We start from the raw sequence: 17120 nt of genomic DNA, 5'->3' as shown, positions 1-17120 counted from the left end.
ATTGCTGTGAGTAACACGACACCTATAACATGCATGTATCTCATTCTGAGACCTGAATCTTTTTTAAGGTTTTAATTCTAATATTTTCTGTATTGTTTCAGTTCATTTGGTGCATGTGTGTCTCAGACATGTAATGTGTGTTTCTCAGTATACTCTAACTTTACTTGCATTTCGTGTGGCTTTGATTGATACATCGGCAGGGCGTAAAGAAGACCAGCTTGTGTGAAAATTTTGGGGTTTTATTTTTTTGAGGGGAGGGGTGGCCACTCACCGTGTGTCAGTTATCTACTATTCCAGAGAACTCCATATGCTATCTTCGGGAGTATTTACATTTAAATTTTCCCCGGGACTTTTCCGCTGCAAATACTGCTATACGCTATGCGTTTACCAACAGTGGACAGTTTCTTTGTCTGAAACAGCATTGATGAGCGTTTTACGGACACTATTCGTTTTGTGTAAAACTGAACTGATAACTGGAATGCATAATTAATCAGAGACTTGCCCGGTAAACTGCCCAATATTTAAAATAGGGAATCTGATTCAAACGATACGCACGAAACAGAAAGTAGCATCAACATTGATAAAACGTATTTGTCATATCGCTGAAGTCGCAGAATAGAGGGATAATCAAACAGCCATGGACTGAGCAATGAGACGAGCACCTGTGGCGTTAGCCCTGCGTACAGGTCTGTGTGGGGTTCCCGGCGTTATATGTTGTGGAGGCCGTATAACGCCGGGAACACACAGACCTGTACGCAGGGCTACTGTGGCGTAGGTTTAGCGATCGCGCACACTGAATGTCATGCACACGCCCGGTCACGCGTCAGTAAACCGAAGCGGGAGCCACGTACGAGCCAATGTCGATGTTCAACTGACATCTCGCGAGATTGAACGTGGTTTTTAAGCGTTCAACTTTCAACAAATCAGCGCAGCGTTCGATACGCTGCGTCAGAAATTGACCAATCAGCTTCCGTCGCTCTGAAAAGTTCCATTAATCGTCGTCAACATAGAACACAGACAATATCAATACAGATATACTGTCGCTGGCTGTGTACGTTCAGCGTCTCCCTCAACATATTTCAACACGTTTAATACGATTTTTTAATCTGAAGCAATGGTTTCCGGCAGAGAGCGACTTCGTAGCGTCGCACGCAACTGCAGACGGGCCGCCGGGAATATTTTCGGTGTGCTTTTGTGTTTGTCAGCGACTCCGTGTGAGGAACCTCGTGAAACACGAAAGGTAACTAACCCTGTTTCTGTCTTGTAAAATCCATTTCATATTTGCGATATTGTAATATTGTTGTGGACAAAGTATTTACTGATAAATACATGCCAATTTTCATGCAATCGTGCAGAACGATCCTTCAATTTTTCATTTTTCTGCCTTCACAGTCTACTAGTTCAGTGGTGAACTGCGGAGGAAGCAGAGAGGAAACCAAAATTCCACGAAGACCTGGCATCAAACTTGGTACAAGTTCCTTGAATACTTCGACAAGGAATAAGAAACGTGAGTGAAGAAAAAGTACCATCTAATCAATTTTAACGCCTGCCAGTTTCCGATGTTTCAGTGCGAATACAACATTTTTCTCATACAGTCAAGGTGCAAACTCTATAATTCTAGGTATACACGAATACTTTTCTCCGACATAACTATTGGTTGAGTGGACGACCTCATATTCGCCATGTTATACACTCTGTGAACTTATTTCGGAGGACTCCATTGTCATTCATGTCAAGGCAACTAAAGAAGGGAATTTTTCGTACGAATGACTAACAGATTCTCATACTTATTCTATCAATAAATAGTTCCTTCGCCGATGACTGTTGTAAACTCTCGATTACGCCCAGTGAAGACTTCTGACGGCGATAAATCCACCGTGGCATCCAAAGATATCTTCACTGACACCAAATCCCCTTTTCAAGGTAAAGATTCAATATGATTAAGGTACTTGAAAGTGACTTTGTTACCGTAAACCGTTTTTCTTTTCTGTAAATGTAATGAAGGATTGTTCATAATTGAAGATAAAATGCTCGATTTACGGTCATGTGTTTGTTCGCATGAAGGTGTTTCTGAAATTGCGACTGAGTTGTTATAATAATGGCAACTGGAGAAATTGTCTGAGCTGATATTAGTATAACCTGAGTCAACTTAACAACATAGTGCTGTGAAATTTCATTGTGATGCAAAGCTAAGTTCTGTCATTCGAAGTAATTGTTATGTTCAAACAAGCCTGATTCGTGATGACGTCAGTCAGAGTGCCTTCATTAGAATACACAAATAAATATTGGTCCGGAAAGAGTTTGCGACTCTTTAAAGGGACAAATGGACCATTTTTCATGAATTTTGTTTGATACGAGATAATATTGTCTGACATGTTGAAAGATACTGAATGAATGGGTGAACATGCATATATTTGACCCCGGATTTAGACACGATACATGAAACCATCGCCAAAATGAATTAATGGTCATGACCATTAATTCTTTTTTGCGATGGTTTCATTTAATTTGTGAAAATGGGACCACCGTTGAAACCACTGAAATTATAAGAAAGACACAACCACAATATAAAACACGATTGGAACTAATTTGGGATAATTGGATGATAAAGTAATGTCGATTTAATCTACAAATGTAATCTCATCTGCTTTTCTTTTTACATTACACACTTGTTTTTATGAGTAATTGCAACATTCAGCTATACGGCACCTAACACTTTTAAGAAATTTGAAAGATATGAAAATCCAATTATCCTAAAATTAGTTCCAATCATGTTAAAATAAAACAGATGCACAAAGACCAAATTTGCCAGGATTCATGTCGGCGGAAGCAAAGTTTTGCACGTGCATACAAAGTTTTGCACGTGCATACGCATTTCTATATTTAATAATAAACGTAAAATCAGGATCAGCCCTATTGCTCAAGTCATGTCTTTAAAGGAAACCAACACAGCCACTCGACAACATTTGCATAATTGAGTTTGACAACAGTATCTATTTTGGCCAGGGCTTTAGACAGTACTCATGATGGTACGAGATTACCAGAAAAACGATAAAACTGATAACCAGAGGCACTGAGTCATTCGAAATCTGATGATTCGTTGGTTGTAACTTATTTGCAGGCTTGCCTATAATCGACATGAAAACCCTTGATGGTTACAAGGTGATCAAGGATACGGGCTTCTTGAAACGTCAGAGTTCCAACCCGGATGATAACTTGTTTGCAGTTACAGTATTGGACCGTGGATCACTGGAACGTGAAGCAGCAATTCTAAGGTAAAGAGACCATATAATGGATATTGCCACAGCCTCGTTGTACTGCTTGCTTATCATATTAGAATTAAACAATTATCTCATCCTGTTTGAATTTATTTTTATCTCGGTATCGTATCATATAAAATGAAAAATTCGAACCGTCACATCATATCATACGCTAGCTGCAATCGCTGATTTTTCTCATGTTGGCTGATGTTATATTGTTGTTGTCGTGTCAACAGCCACCACGAAAAAAGCCAGCGCGAGGCCCCAGGGCTACAATTATTGCAGATAATCATACCTCTTGTGATTTAGTTAATTTTCATCCATATATTAAGCAAGGTGAAGATCGCGAACTCCTAGAAACGACTGCCTAGCTGATATCTCTGAATCTGTACTGTAAATGAATTTATCTTCAATTTTTATATCACAGTAAAGTGTCAGGCCACGAAAATTTCCCCCGTCTTCACGGAGTGACACGCCTTGATGGCGATGACTACGGACTTGTCTACGATATCCCGTACGCAGATGACATGAAATCTTTGAGATTAAGTGGCGATCTGGTAAGAAGAGTTTAGCAGTTGCATACACAATAGAAAATTAAAATACTTATCCTTCCTAGAAACTATACTTCTACATCGTAGAGGTACTCTCAAAATTATTCTCTCTACACCTGAAAAATATCGTCCACTATTAAGAATTTTTACTTTCAGTTTGCAATTATGTTGAATTTTCATCGTCATCGTCGTAACTGAAGAGGTTGAAGTGCATTATGGGCATATTAATAAATCCATTTGTAATGGTGCAATCCATTTATACATTTTAGGAGAAGTTCTCATTCCGCGAGAGGATTTATCTCGCTCTTCAACTGTGTGGTGCAGTAGCATTTATGCACCAGAATGGAATTATTCACCAGGCCATCTGTCCAAGCAATATCATTGTAAGTAAGCTTTGATTTTGTTTTTTAAAAGTCAGTCCCCCAGTTCTTGCACTAGTGCTTATTGGGAGTGACTCTTTATGTGAGCTTAATCCCTTTTTCTCCATTGAAAGTTGTGATCAGTTGGTCAAATTTATTCAAAGGTAAGGCTCATAGAAAACTTGCCAGGTTTAAGAAATTCGAAAACGTCTCAATACTGTGAGCCTATAAAGTCTTAACCACTCTCTCTCTCTCTCTCTTTTATATCATTTTAGTTTGCGTTCAATAAGGCGAATTGTAGTAAAGAGGCGAGTTTTGTCACCTGTAAAATAGTTTGATTTTTGTTTTCTTCGTTTAGAAGTCAAATAAGTTTACTACTTTTTTGCAGATTAACAAGAACACCCTAAGACTCACGCTGATAGGGTTTGGAAATGCCTTCCATATCGATGACGCAGCGAAACCTCGCGGACATGGAGTCTACAGTTATAGGGCCCCCGAGACTGTCCTGGATAACGGCACAGCATCCTTCAAAGCGGACGTCTGGAGCCTTGGTATGGTTCTCGCTCTTCTGTTTACCGGTCTCCAACCATATCATGAGTACCAACGAGCAAATATTGCCAAATTCCGAGAAATGCACGCAGATAACCAAAACCGACCAAGGTACGCTCAGACAAGATCAGACAACGTAGAAATGAAACACTACGTTGGACAAGGAAAGGCGATGGAACAAGTTGGAACTCTGATAAACTTGGCTGTTTGCCCGACACAAGGACTGAGACCATGCGCTAAGGAACTCTTAGGCACATTTTCAATGCTGTTAACGGATGTGTCATAATCATTATATGTCGACGACGATTATAGTACTTTTTTCTGTTGGCGCAATGTAATTTTGTAAAATGTCATAGATATTGATGAAGTAAACGTATTTTAATGAACACTAACATTTTCTGTCCTGTAAGTTGTTTGTTTGTTTGTACTGTGTGTGTCGTATGCCACAATAATGTTTCATGCAGTAGAAAGCAATTTCAACCATAAGTAATACTCCTCACGTCGCAATTAAACGGCTCCAGAAATGATGAAATGCGTTAGGGAGAAATAATGATGTTTTACCGCCATTCAGCCCATGATTTTTTCAGAAGGAGCCAAGTCAATCTCGCTGATTTTGTGATGCAATAGTTTGGATGAGATAAAATCGCTGACGAGTACTTGACATTTCCCCCGGACATGAATTTTGTCTTTCTCGATTTGTTCATCTTCCTTCCGCTACTCTTTGTCCTTACCGAAGTAGAAATTTAGTGTTCGCTATACTAGTATTCCTCCTTTCGGTATCGTCGCAAAACCGTAATTGGCCTTTTTGCGGTTATTGTTGTTTCTCGGCTTTGCGTCAATGTGAAAACTGCTAATCCACCAAATTCGCTTCTGGCACGAAGCACTTCATACATTGACATTAAATAAATTACGTAAATATGCTATTCTTCCAAACTGGGAATAAAATTCAATTTATTTTTTTTTGGGGGGGGGGTCATAGCTTCAAAATAATGACTTCAAAATAATGCGTAAAATTTAGTTTATATTTTTTCTTACCATGAAAAGACAATTTAAAATCCCCCTACTCACCCTGTTCTGGAGCTATGTTAAAGAAACTTACAAACCCTTAAAACTTCTCCATATCGTACAGGGATTCAGGATGCTAATTCCTACTCTGATATTCCGACTTTCCATTTTAACCACTGTCAAAATAAAGAAGTCAGATCACGCCGACTGACAAAACAAATGTACACTCTAAGATATTGTATACACCTGGAAGAACATGAAGTGACGTATCGAGAAATTATTAGGGATCCAACGAGGTGCATCAAACACATGTACAAGGCCATAAAGGTGATTTCGAAAGATTATAATTAGATCAAGATGTAATTGGATTGAATATGGAGAAAAAATACAACCTAATATAAAGAGATCTCAAATAAATAAACTAACTTAAGAGGATGGGATAGAGATTAAAGGTCAGGAGAAAATAAACACAGAGATAAAAGAAATCCATCAGAATTCATATATATCTAACATTCAGAATGACACTGGAAATCAATTATATAGGGACATTTATAATATTTTTTGAATAACTCAGACATTCCCAAACTTGAAGAAGAAAAGGCCCAATTATGCGATGGTCTAATTACAGGAAGATGAAGCTTGGAATGCATTGAAAACGTTCCCGAAAGTCACCAGGAAATGATAGTCGTTCAAGTGATTTTTATAAACACTTTTGGCATCTTATTAAATGCATCTAGTTTGCTTATTGAATTCAGCATATGAGAAAGAGGAATTTTATCCTTCCGAAAGACAAGGCGTAATCTCCCTGCTTAAAAGGAAAAGATAGAAGATAAATTCAAAACTGAAGGCCCATAACACTTCTTAACATTGATTTTAAAATTGCAACCAAGTGTTTGGAAGGAAGACTAGAAATGGTATTCCTAGTTTTGATTCATGAGACACAAACAGCTTTTATCAAAAATAGGTACATTGGAGACGTAATTAGACTGATAGAGGAAATTATGGATTATACAAGAGAGTTCAATATTCCGGGCATTCTAACAACAATTGATATACAAAACGCATTTTATTGCTAAGAATGGTCCTACGTTGTAAAAGCCCTTAAAGCTTTTAATTTTGGCCCCTTTTTTTGTTCAGTGGGTAGAATCTCTTTGCAAAAATACACAGAGTTGTGTGATGAAAAAGGCAGACCAGCTGGCTATTTTGACTTATGACATGGCATAAAAGTCAATAAAACAGAAATAAAAAAAACTTTTCATTTGCAGATGATTTGACTTGTTTTCTAGCAAAAATCAAGAACATTTTGACGTACAAATTTGTGCTGAAAGACCCTGATAGAATTTGCAGATAAACTGTCGTTCGTGGCATTGATAAAGGAGGACTAACAATGCAAGATCTTAAGGCTATACTCAAAGCACAAAGAATTATTAGATGAATTTATCAAGCATCGTTGGAAAGAGACATGAATTTAAAGTTGGAAGTTTTAATTTACTTTTGAATTGTTGATTTCTCAGGATTTTTTCACAATTATTCTGTCTGTGTAATCTGAATAAATCCGAAATGAAGATGTTTTGAAACAAATTATTTGGAACTACAAAAACATTCTTTTAGGAAGAAAATCAATATTCTTCAAAGAATTCTAAGATTGTGGTTTATTTAAAAGAAATGGTAATTTTTGAATTGGGATGAGGTAAGGGCCAGGGGTGTTCCCCAGTCTTCCATTCTCAAGTGGGTTGATTTGATTCCATTATGAATTTTACTCTGCCAGATTAACAGATCATTTTTAAAGTTGGTTTTATGGGAATTGCAATAAATGCATGTACTACCAGAAAGATCACGAAATCCATTACAGATTACTATTTTGTTTCTCCGAAATCAGGATTTTTTCAATCATATTTTTAATACAAGTATCGACTGTTGGTCTCATCTTTATACTCTTCCTTACAAGGTTACAATCGATACCAAACTCCGTGAATTCCAGTTTAAGATTCTACATAACATTCTACCTACCAAAAGTGTACTGTTTAAAATGACACCACCTAGGGTTCCATCAAATAAATGTACTTTTTGTAAAAATTGAAACATTATTACATATTTTCTATGATTGTGAATTTATGATGGAGTCTTGGGATGGTTTTATCATATTATGGTGTAGTAGAGTTGGTCTTAATGTTTTTCCTAGTGCAAGACAAATACTAATTGGAGATAAGAACCTCTCCACATTGGTTAATTTTCTTATTTTGATTGCAAAATGTCATATTTATCTGGCAAAGCTTGAAAATCAGAAACCAAATAATTTGATTTTCAAAAGATTACTACAAATATACAAGAAGAGCAAATTGATTTCACACAACAAGAAATGGGGTGGTATTCTAAAACTTATTCCTAGAACCACAATACAGTGAATTTATTACATGGAATTGGAAAATGTTATTCTATTATTTTTTCCAGATGCATATAGTCTCTGAGACTTCTTGACTGACATTGATATCATTGCATTGCAGTTTTCGTATAAGACATGTATGTACTCTCCCACTATTGTGATTGTAAACTATTTTGATGACCTCAATAAAAACTTGTTATAAAGATAACATCGCTTGCTTACATCAGAATAACTTGATGCTCTGTCAATAATTGACCATGATACATAAACGTCCTGGTCCTTGTTCTTCAGAGAGCAAATAGACTTCGATAGTTCAGTACAGTTCCAGTACTTTTCGTTGCGGATCGATTGCCTGTAATCAGCGAGTGTGTCTTGAATGTTTTATCAGCGAGGCCTATGTAAAGCTTCTCCCTATCGAATCCTATTGAGACTTCGGCCTTGTAAATGACACTCCTGTCTTGACAATCACCTTTCAACGGACATGAAGACTTATCGTAAGGACTTATTCTAAGGTAAAAGTATTCTGGCAATTGCTGGACACATGACACTTAAATAACAGATACATTACTTTGTACTTGAAGTATGTTGTTATTTATAACGCCTTGCTTTTAGCATTAAGCACTATAATTTCCCACCAGGACGTCAGGAAACATAAATTGTGACAACATTGTCGCCGTTGCTGTAGAGGTCTGACAAACAGGCCCTGTTTTCTTATAATTTGTTGTATCGAGATGTTTTGACGATATAAACCTGTATATATCATGGTTTTCCAAAAAGTCATCACTCAACTTCAAGGCAAGCCCATATATAACATTAAACACAAACGAACATGTAGCAACATTGCAACCGTTGCTGTGAAAGTCTGATAAACTGGTCATTGATAATGATGTTTTCATGATTTTTTATCGCGAGGCCCCTTTAGATGTCGTTAAACGGACAGTACACGATAAGACTGCGATTTATGAACAGTTCAAAGGTACTGAACAATAAGTACATCAAAAATTACAGCTCATACCTCAAGCTTATTGATGAAATCAATTGTTGTCTTCATTTTCACAGGACACATAGTAGACGTGCGCGTCAGATTGTCTTTTTAACACGTAAGTACACTTCGTTTCTATGTCAGAGTGACGCTACCAGTGTGCAATTGAAACGTTTTGGTGTTTTTATTTCTTTATGGCAGATACCTTTTGGCTGACAGAGAAATGAATTTTCTTCCCTTTACTATGTCAACCACGGTGCCATCCCTTTTGCCCTTATTCATTCTTGGAAGACCTTCTGAAATGTTTGCAAATGGCATCAATTATATCCCAGCTACTGTCTTCTGTGTTTGGTTGCTGCCAATGATAAGTTAGCTACCTCTTCGTTCCAGTTTTCAAAGGGTTGAAGTTGACCAGTTCTTACGAGGTAATTTTATTTGTCCTTCGTATTCCATGCACCATGATAATAAAAAGAAGTAAAGTGTCTGCACGCAGTCCCTCCGGACTGTGGTCTGAAGAAAGTATTACGTATATGTGCAAGTGTTTAAACGTTATCACGCGTGTTGATAGTTATTTCACAGTAAAAGCGTAAAAGGTTGTTGTAATTAGAACAATGGCAGTCCATAATCTGCAGGGTCTTACATCCCTACATCTTCGCATAGTGTCAACAGTATTTGACAGTGTACCATATCATTTTGGTCGTTCCAACTTGGATATGTTCCAAGGCACCTCTCTTATACATTTGGAGATAGTGGGGGTCAATAACGTGTAGAACAAAAACAGATAACAGACACAATCAAGAAACATAAATTAGACTTAGACTGCATTGGCTGAAGTTTTATTTTTTCATCAACCATGCAGCAACAACAGAGTTTGTGAAGTAGTCACTATGGCTTTCAATTATTACTTTGAATCTGTTTGTGTGATTGATGGCATCTGGGTTTACATTGTACTTTACTGTAACACAGTTTTCACACAAACGTGTAAGATTACTGCCCCAACTCCACTTTAAATGTGTTTCTTACTCTCTTGTAAACGAACGAATGGAAATTAAACCCATTTCATGAAAAATCACCATTGCAGTTCTTATGATGAGTGACTTTACTCACCGAGATTAGGGTACATGAGTGAGAAGCCCATGTCGCTGTGACCTGATTTGACCTTTTGTTGAGCATACTTTTGCGACTGATTTATTAGATGTTATCAATCATTGCAGTTAGAGGAGAATTCGCCCTTGGTTCATCAAGGCCGTAGCTTGACCAAATTAACAAGGGGGCAGAACCTAGTTTAGCTAGAATTTAGGTAATTTATATACATTTACATACTGACGGTGGCTATTTCCAGGGGGCACCTGCCCATGCACTTCCCTAAAGCTACGACCCTGTACATAAGACGGTTGTTGAATATACGTCAAGTGATCGTTGACTCCCTTACTTCACAGAAAAGCATGGGTCAAATTTAGGAAGGAATTTTGTGTTTTTGACTTAAGTTATCAATATTCGCATTCTAAAAGTAGTATCGTTTGGTTTGTCGTCATTTTCACCTTGAAAGTGATCCACAATACAACGCAAGAATGTTTTACTTTATTCGTTAATCCACCGTCCATTGAATGCAAACAAAACGACATTGGTAAAAAAAAAAACGACATGCAGATAAGTCGAGCGCAGACTTTGAGCACCCTACATGTACAGTGTTTAAGATATCCATCTCAGAGAGGGTCGTTCGAAGTCCAAAGACAGAGCGATCTGAAGAATGTTGCTTTATGTTCGTTATGGACTATCGACTATCGTTAAGTCATTTGTTTTGTACGAATTTATTGTTGTTTTTCAGCCACATTAAAAGATTTGAAGGGGCGTTGCTCGATACCTTCGTAAAATGAATCATTGCGAATAAAAGTCAGTTGAATAAAGATTCAATGACCATATTAGAGAAACAGAATATAAACATTGTCTCAGTAACTCATGACTGAAAACTTCAAATTCTGGTAGGAAGAGAAGATAAACGCATTTGAAAAGCTCGCCGTTGTAATCCATGACATGCATTTCCTACTCGTAAATGAAAGTTTTTTAACATATCATGGTGATGGTTGCATTGTCGCCTGTTTTATTTTTGTGTTTTTTTACTCCGAAATAACTTTCCAAAGGAAGGTAAGATTAACCGAAAAAGGCATCGGTTTAAACTAGGATTTTTTTTGCAATCGACAGTCACAACAAATTTTCAGTTGACATTATAGCACTTCAGTCAAGGACAAATTAATGCACCTCTCAAACACGACACCGTCTCGGTATGCATAAGGCACCTTGGCACTTTTTGTCTTGGTACTCTTGTGTTACATTCACGAGCGCGTACACCTGCTGGACACTTCGTCAGTACTTTGCTGTTTACAGGACACGAGTAGGCTGAATCCCTGCATTCTCTATACAAGCTTTTCATATTATTGTGGTAGTAAAATTGTCACATGACGAAATTCAAAATAGAGGAGGCATGTATTGTTCAGCCAATGTGAAGACCAAGTTGACTTGTACCTCATCACAGAACACAATCCATTCTAACGAATTTGTCACTCAATTACAAACACATACTAATGGCAATGACTTTGTTGAAGTAAGAAACAAAGGTTAACGTTGTTCTTGTAATGACTGTGATACCCTAGAGAGGTTTTTAATAATATATGTTGATCATGAAACATTAAGGTCAGTGTGTTAAAAGACCATCGAAAGGCAATGCCAGTGACTATCGATCTTTTCATCGGCCTATATCTTCATTTGCGTGTAGTTTTTATCTGGATAGTAACAATACACTGGCCGACTGTATGCCTGCAGTCACAAATACTGGTGAGGGCGCTGGAGGAATTCATTGGGGAGGGGGGTCCGAACATTCTGGGGGATAGAGGACTTGAAAGTTTTGCTGTGCGTATAAAGAGAAGACCTGAAAATATTTTGGTTTCCTCTTTTTTTTCATTTTCAGATTCCATAGTTTGGCAGGTAAATCAATTAAAAATGAATAACATTTTTATGTCATCTGCTGGTTTGAATGTTAGTAATAATTCTAGAACTATTTTGTCGCATTTCATGACTTTTATCTCGAAAAAATAATAAAATGTATGAACGCCATTGAATTTTCGTAAAAAAATCGAGAAGGCCTCGGCGCGGGGCAGATGCTGCAACTGTTGAGATTTGTTTTCAATATTTCTATGAAATGTATCAAATATCGTTTCTTGCTGTCTCCCTAAAGCATGCTGAAACACACAATATTCAGTTTGTCAACAAGGCCTGTATATATAGATATTGGTGATGATTGAATTAGAGTCCAGACTGAAACTGAAAGTCATGTGTCAATGATGAATGCACGGTGCACGTACGTAGGCTGTGTTGGCAAGCTGAATTCTGGACAGTTCAGCATGCTGTAGAGAGTAAAACAAGAACACAGTTGTATAAACTGAACAAAAATACTAATTATCAAAATTATCAAGTTTATGCAACCACTGACCTGCTACCACCTACAGACAGTGTCAATGTCACTGCATACCGGCAGTGACAGTGATAGTTCTTATTTCTGATGTGGTTGAAGAAGAGTTTGGGTCATATGACGCTCATGATAGTGAAAAATATTTGTATACAAGATCAGGCCAGACAGCAACACATGGAAGATCAGGAGACTTAACAGTTATCAGGAATTTTTAAATTCTGGCATATTAGAATAATCAAATATTAAAGAGAAAAGATGGGGTCACCATGCTTGATTTTCTACAAATGTACGATGAAATGTTAGTTGTTCACAAAAATAACTCAAAATCAATGTATAAAACCATTCATTTCAAGTTCATGCAATGAATGAAATTTTCACATTCTCATCGCACAAGAACACAAAAGAAAATCTTTGAACAGTGAAGACTCTAATTTAAAATGTGTGACTAAGTGGCATAATCTTTTACCAAATTTTCCATTATTACACCCCAAATTTCAGAGATTAAAACGTTTATTTGATGACATCTAAGTCACATTTGTCTGGTACTTTTGAAAAAAAAAATCGGTAGGTGCTCAGTTTTTCACAATTTGGCAAAAAGCCAGGAATTCACAATTTGCATACTCTCATGATCGTCATTTTGTGTGCTGTGCAGCTGGTGCCGTTGACCTGGCCAGAGTTGGATTAACCCAAGTCGGCTTAAACCGATAAATCCAAAAAGTCCACTCATGCCTTTAAAAATAAATCAATTTAAGAACTTGCAACAGGAATATGGCTCTACAAACTGCTGATAACAGGTATTGTCGAACATCTACGAGCAGAACTGCGCAAAACATGTTTTTATTTTTTCTGTGTGTACATCCCTGATAAATATGCGGTTATATGATGATGTGGGGGAACTTGAAAATTTTGATCATATAGATGAGTGACTTGAAAATCGCGATTCCTCCAGCCCCCAACCTTTATTTGTGAACGCAGCCTCAGAACTTTCAGTCCACTACAAGAACATCGTTCTTTGTAACGCTGCTCCCAATTATATTTTACAGTTAATCTCACATAGCGATGTCCACTAACTCGAACGACCCGGTGCCTTTTGGTGTTGCCGATTACGTTTTGTTCAGTGGAATGCTGGCAATATCTGCGATTACCGCTATCTACCATGGATTTGCAAAAGGCGGCCAACACTCCACCTCAAGGTAAGAGACCCCAGTTGCACAAAGGTAATAGTTGTTTTCTCTATATCGCTCATGGAACACTTTTCAAGTGTCCCTGGAATGCATTTTTCTGAAGTATGAATAAGTATGATGCCTTACAGAGTACGTCCACCGACCAAATAATAACGAACAACTTCATCAACTTAATCGCCGTTTAGACTGCCAGGACGTATTACAGTTAACTCCAAGTTGCAAACATTACAAGTGGTTTCCTGCTAGGGGAGACTGGCTGCCGCTATTAAAACACCAATTCATATGATATATGTGGTGTGCATATATATATATATATATATATATATATATATATATATATATATATATATATATATATATATATATATATATATATATATATATATATATAAAAACCATCACATATATCATATGAATTGGTGTATATATATATATATATATATATATATATATATATAATATATATATATATATATATATGTGTGTGTATATATGTACTACATAGCAATGATGGTCTATGTCTTATACGACATGTCTTGGTAAGTGCGCCTCATCTGCTATAGATTTTTCACTAATCCTGCGGCTCAGTGCGATAGTAGGTAATTAGTAATTGTTGCAAGTTCAAGTATACTTAGGAACGGCTCTGGCGCGGCGTTAGAATGGCGATTCAAGTCTGGTAAATTTCTGTGTGGTTGAACATTAGCCCGGATTCCTACCACATTTCCGCCACTGGCCGCGCTTTGCTCACAAAAAGGGTCTTGTATGCGCCGTTCAATCAATAGCAATCATTGGCAAGCAGTATCGAGAAAAGGCATTGGTGAGTAGTTATTTGCACTTGAGCGATGCAAGATCCTTCTACATATTACATAATCATTTACAGATACCTTTTGGCTGACAGAAAGATGCATTTTTTACCGGTTGCGATGTCGATTCTGGTATCATTCACATCGCCTTTGGCTTTAATGGGTACCCCAGCTGAAGTTTTTGTGTATGGAGCCGGTGTTTCTTCACAACTCATTGCATCGCTTTGGTTTTTACCACTGTTGGCCTTCATATTTGTTCCCGTGTTCCACGACCTGGCACTAGCAAGTGCCTATGAGGTAATTTGGAATTTCAGTCGTACATCAATGAATCTTAACATGTGACGTGTGAGTAATTGTGCAGTAAATAAATCAACGGCCGTATGAATGTATCTGTATATGTATGTCTGTGTCTTTTGTCTGTCTGTTTGTCTCTATCTGTCTAATCTATCTATCCATCCATTTATCTGTATATCCATCTATCTGTCTATCTATCTAACTATCTTTTGTCTATCTATCTATCTATCTATCTATCTATCTATCTATCTATCTATCTATCTATCTATCTATCTATCTATCTATCTATCTATCTATCTATCTATCTATCTATCTATCTATCTATCTATCTATCTATCTATCTATCTATCTTAATCACTTTTGGTCAATCTTGACGCATGTAGCATTCTAGCAGGGTACACTTGCCCATTCGAGACACCCGGTACCACCATTAAACAGTGGTTCAAGATGACTCTTTTGTTATTGTCATTATATATTTGTTTCTTGGACCTGGCAAATTATTCATTTACCTTGAATGACACTGTTTATTGGACCTGTTTTAATAATATTTAATCCTGAAGGTCTATAAATTCTTAATTTTTCATATAAATCAGATTCTTGATTAAGGTCATTGGATACGAAGTGACAATTTTTTAATATTTTTCTTTTCAGTATATGGAATTACGTTTTAATTTTGCCCTCCGAATCACTGTCGCCTTGTTATTCATGTTCCAGTCACTCTTCTACATAGCAGCATGTCTGATTGGACCGGCATTGGCGATAGAAGCAGGTACCATTAATTAATCGATGTTTACATTGCTTATCGTCCTTTTAAATATTTCTTTATTTACCATCATTTATATCGCTCAAGTTTCACGTTAAACGTGTGCCCGTTTATACTTTTTGTCCAACACCGGTATCGGTAGCTGTATGTTTCCTATTCAGCTAAACACTTCCAATTGACTTTAGCAAAACAGTTTCCCCGGTCATTGGTTCTTTCAGATGTGAATAAAGACGTTATAGCCGATATTTGTGGACAGGCATTCTATAAACAGAATCAACTTACGTACCTTTGCAGCCATTTTATGCGTGCTACAAAAATATTACCGATGTTCGAGATTAACACGTAGCTATTATCTAGAGCGAGATGTAACGATGTGTATGGTTGGTTGCCTGACAGAGTATGAGGGAAAGTGTTGTACGTGTTTTATAATAAGCTCGATAGTTCGAGATACAAAGTCTACTTACTTGCCAGTCATGGTGATCTATTATGGAATCAGTTTATTGTGTCAGCATTTATCTGTATTGCAATAGTGAAATAATTCGTATCATCGATGTATCGTGTAAATGAGCATGAACATGACCTTTTAGGCTGCGTTCACAAATAACGATTGGGGGGGGGGGGGGCTGGAGAAATCTCGATTGAAATCTTATTTTTTTTCAGACCCCCCTAAGTACCCTAAAAAAATTTCAAATGCCCCCCTCTATATGGTCAAATTTTTTCAAGTTTCCCCCCCAAACTATCACAGGCCCGCATATTTGTAAAGGATGTGAGCGCAGAAAAAAAAAACATATATCGCGCCGTTCTGCTCACAGGTGTTTAACACTACCTGTATTAGCACTTTGTATAGTCATATTCCAAGACAAGTTCTTCAAATGCATCAGTGAATTTTTACATTTATTGGTCTAAAAGCTAACTTGAGTTAATCCAACTCTGGCCAGGTCAATTGCTCCTGTTGAAGAGCACACAAAATGCAATCATGAGAGAGTAGGAAAATTGTGAATTCTGGCTAATTGCCGTATTGCACAGTTACCTACCAAAAATTGTTTCAAAACTACAAGACCTATATGAATTAGAAGCTACCCAAAATTGACAATACCGGAAGGTTAAAATATTCCATCAAATAAATGTTTAATCTCTAAAATTTTGGGTGTGATAATTGCAAATTTGGTTAAAAAATAAATAATTCCATTCGGTCACATATTTTTCCTTTTAGTCTTTACTATTTAAAGTTTTACTTCTGTATCATTTTATAATAAGAGTGTGAAAATTTAGAAAATCAGCATGGTGACCCCATCTTTTTTCTTTAATATTCGATTATTCTCATATGCCAGAATTCAAACATTTCTATGTTTTCTTCCATGTGTTGCTCTCTACCTGATCTTGTGTACAAGTGAGTTTCACTCTCATGAGTGTCATTTGACCAAAACTCTTCTTCAACTACCATGTACATCAGAGTCAGAGCTGTCTCTGTCACTGTTCAGGTATGCAGTGACAGTGACACTGCAGTAGCAGGGTAGTATC

At 37.0% G+C, this 17120-nt stretch overlaps 1 protein-coding gene and 1 long non-coding RNA gene across 2 annotated transcripts; both read left to right on the top strand.

The window, feature by feature from the left end:
• Window positions 1-815: 815 nt before the first annotated feature.
• On the top strand, window positions 816-1909 carry LOC139150701 (uncharacterized). Its single transcript, XR_011556265.1, has 3 exons — window positions 816-1240; window positions 1393-1507; window positions 1807-1909. It is a non-coding gene; the product is annotated as an uncharacterized lncRNA (long non-coding RNA).
• A 6533-nt stretch (window positions 1910-8442) lies between these two features.
• On the top strand, window positions 8443-16161 carry LOC139150249 (sodium-coupled monocarboxylate transporter 1-like). Its single transcript, XM_070722494.1, has 4 exons — window positions 8443-8619; window positions 13613-13748; window positions 14620-14839; window positions 15488-16161. Exons 2-4 carry the CDS (start codon window positions 13615-13617, stop codon window positions 15617-15619), a joined length of 486 nt encoding a protein of 161 aa, XP_070578595.1. The 5' UTR covers window positions 8443-8619; window positions 13613-13614; the 3' UTR covers window positions 15620-16161.
• Window positions 16162-17120: the final 959 nt, after the last annotated feature.

The sequence above is a fragment of the Ptychodera flava genome, chromosome 14 (genome assembly GCF_041260155.1).
Source record: "Ptychodera flava strain L36383 chromosome 14, AS_Pfla_20210202, whole genome shotgun sequence".
In the NCBI taxonomy this organism is placed as follows: domain Eukaryota; kingdom Metazoa; phylum Hemichordata; class Enteropneusta; family Ptychoderidae; genus Ptychodera; species Ptychodera flava.
This window is presented reverse-complemented; position numbering and strand designations above follow the sequence as displayed.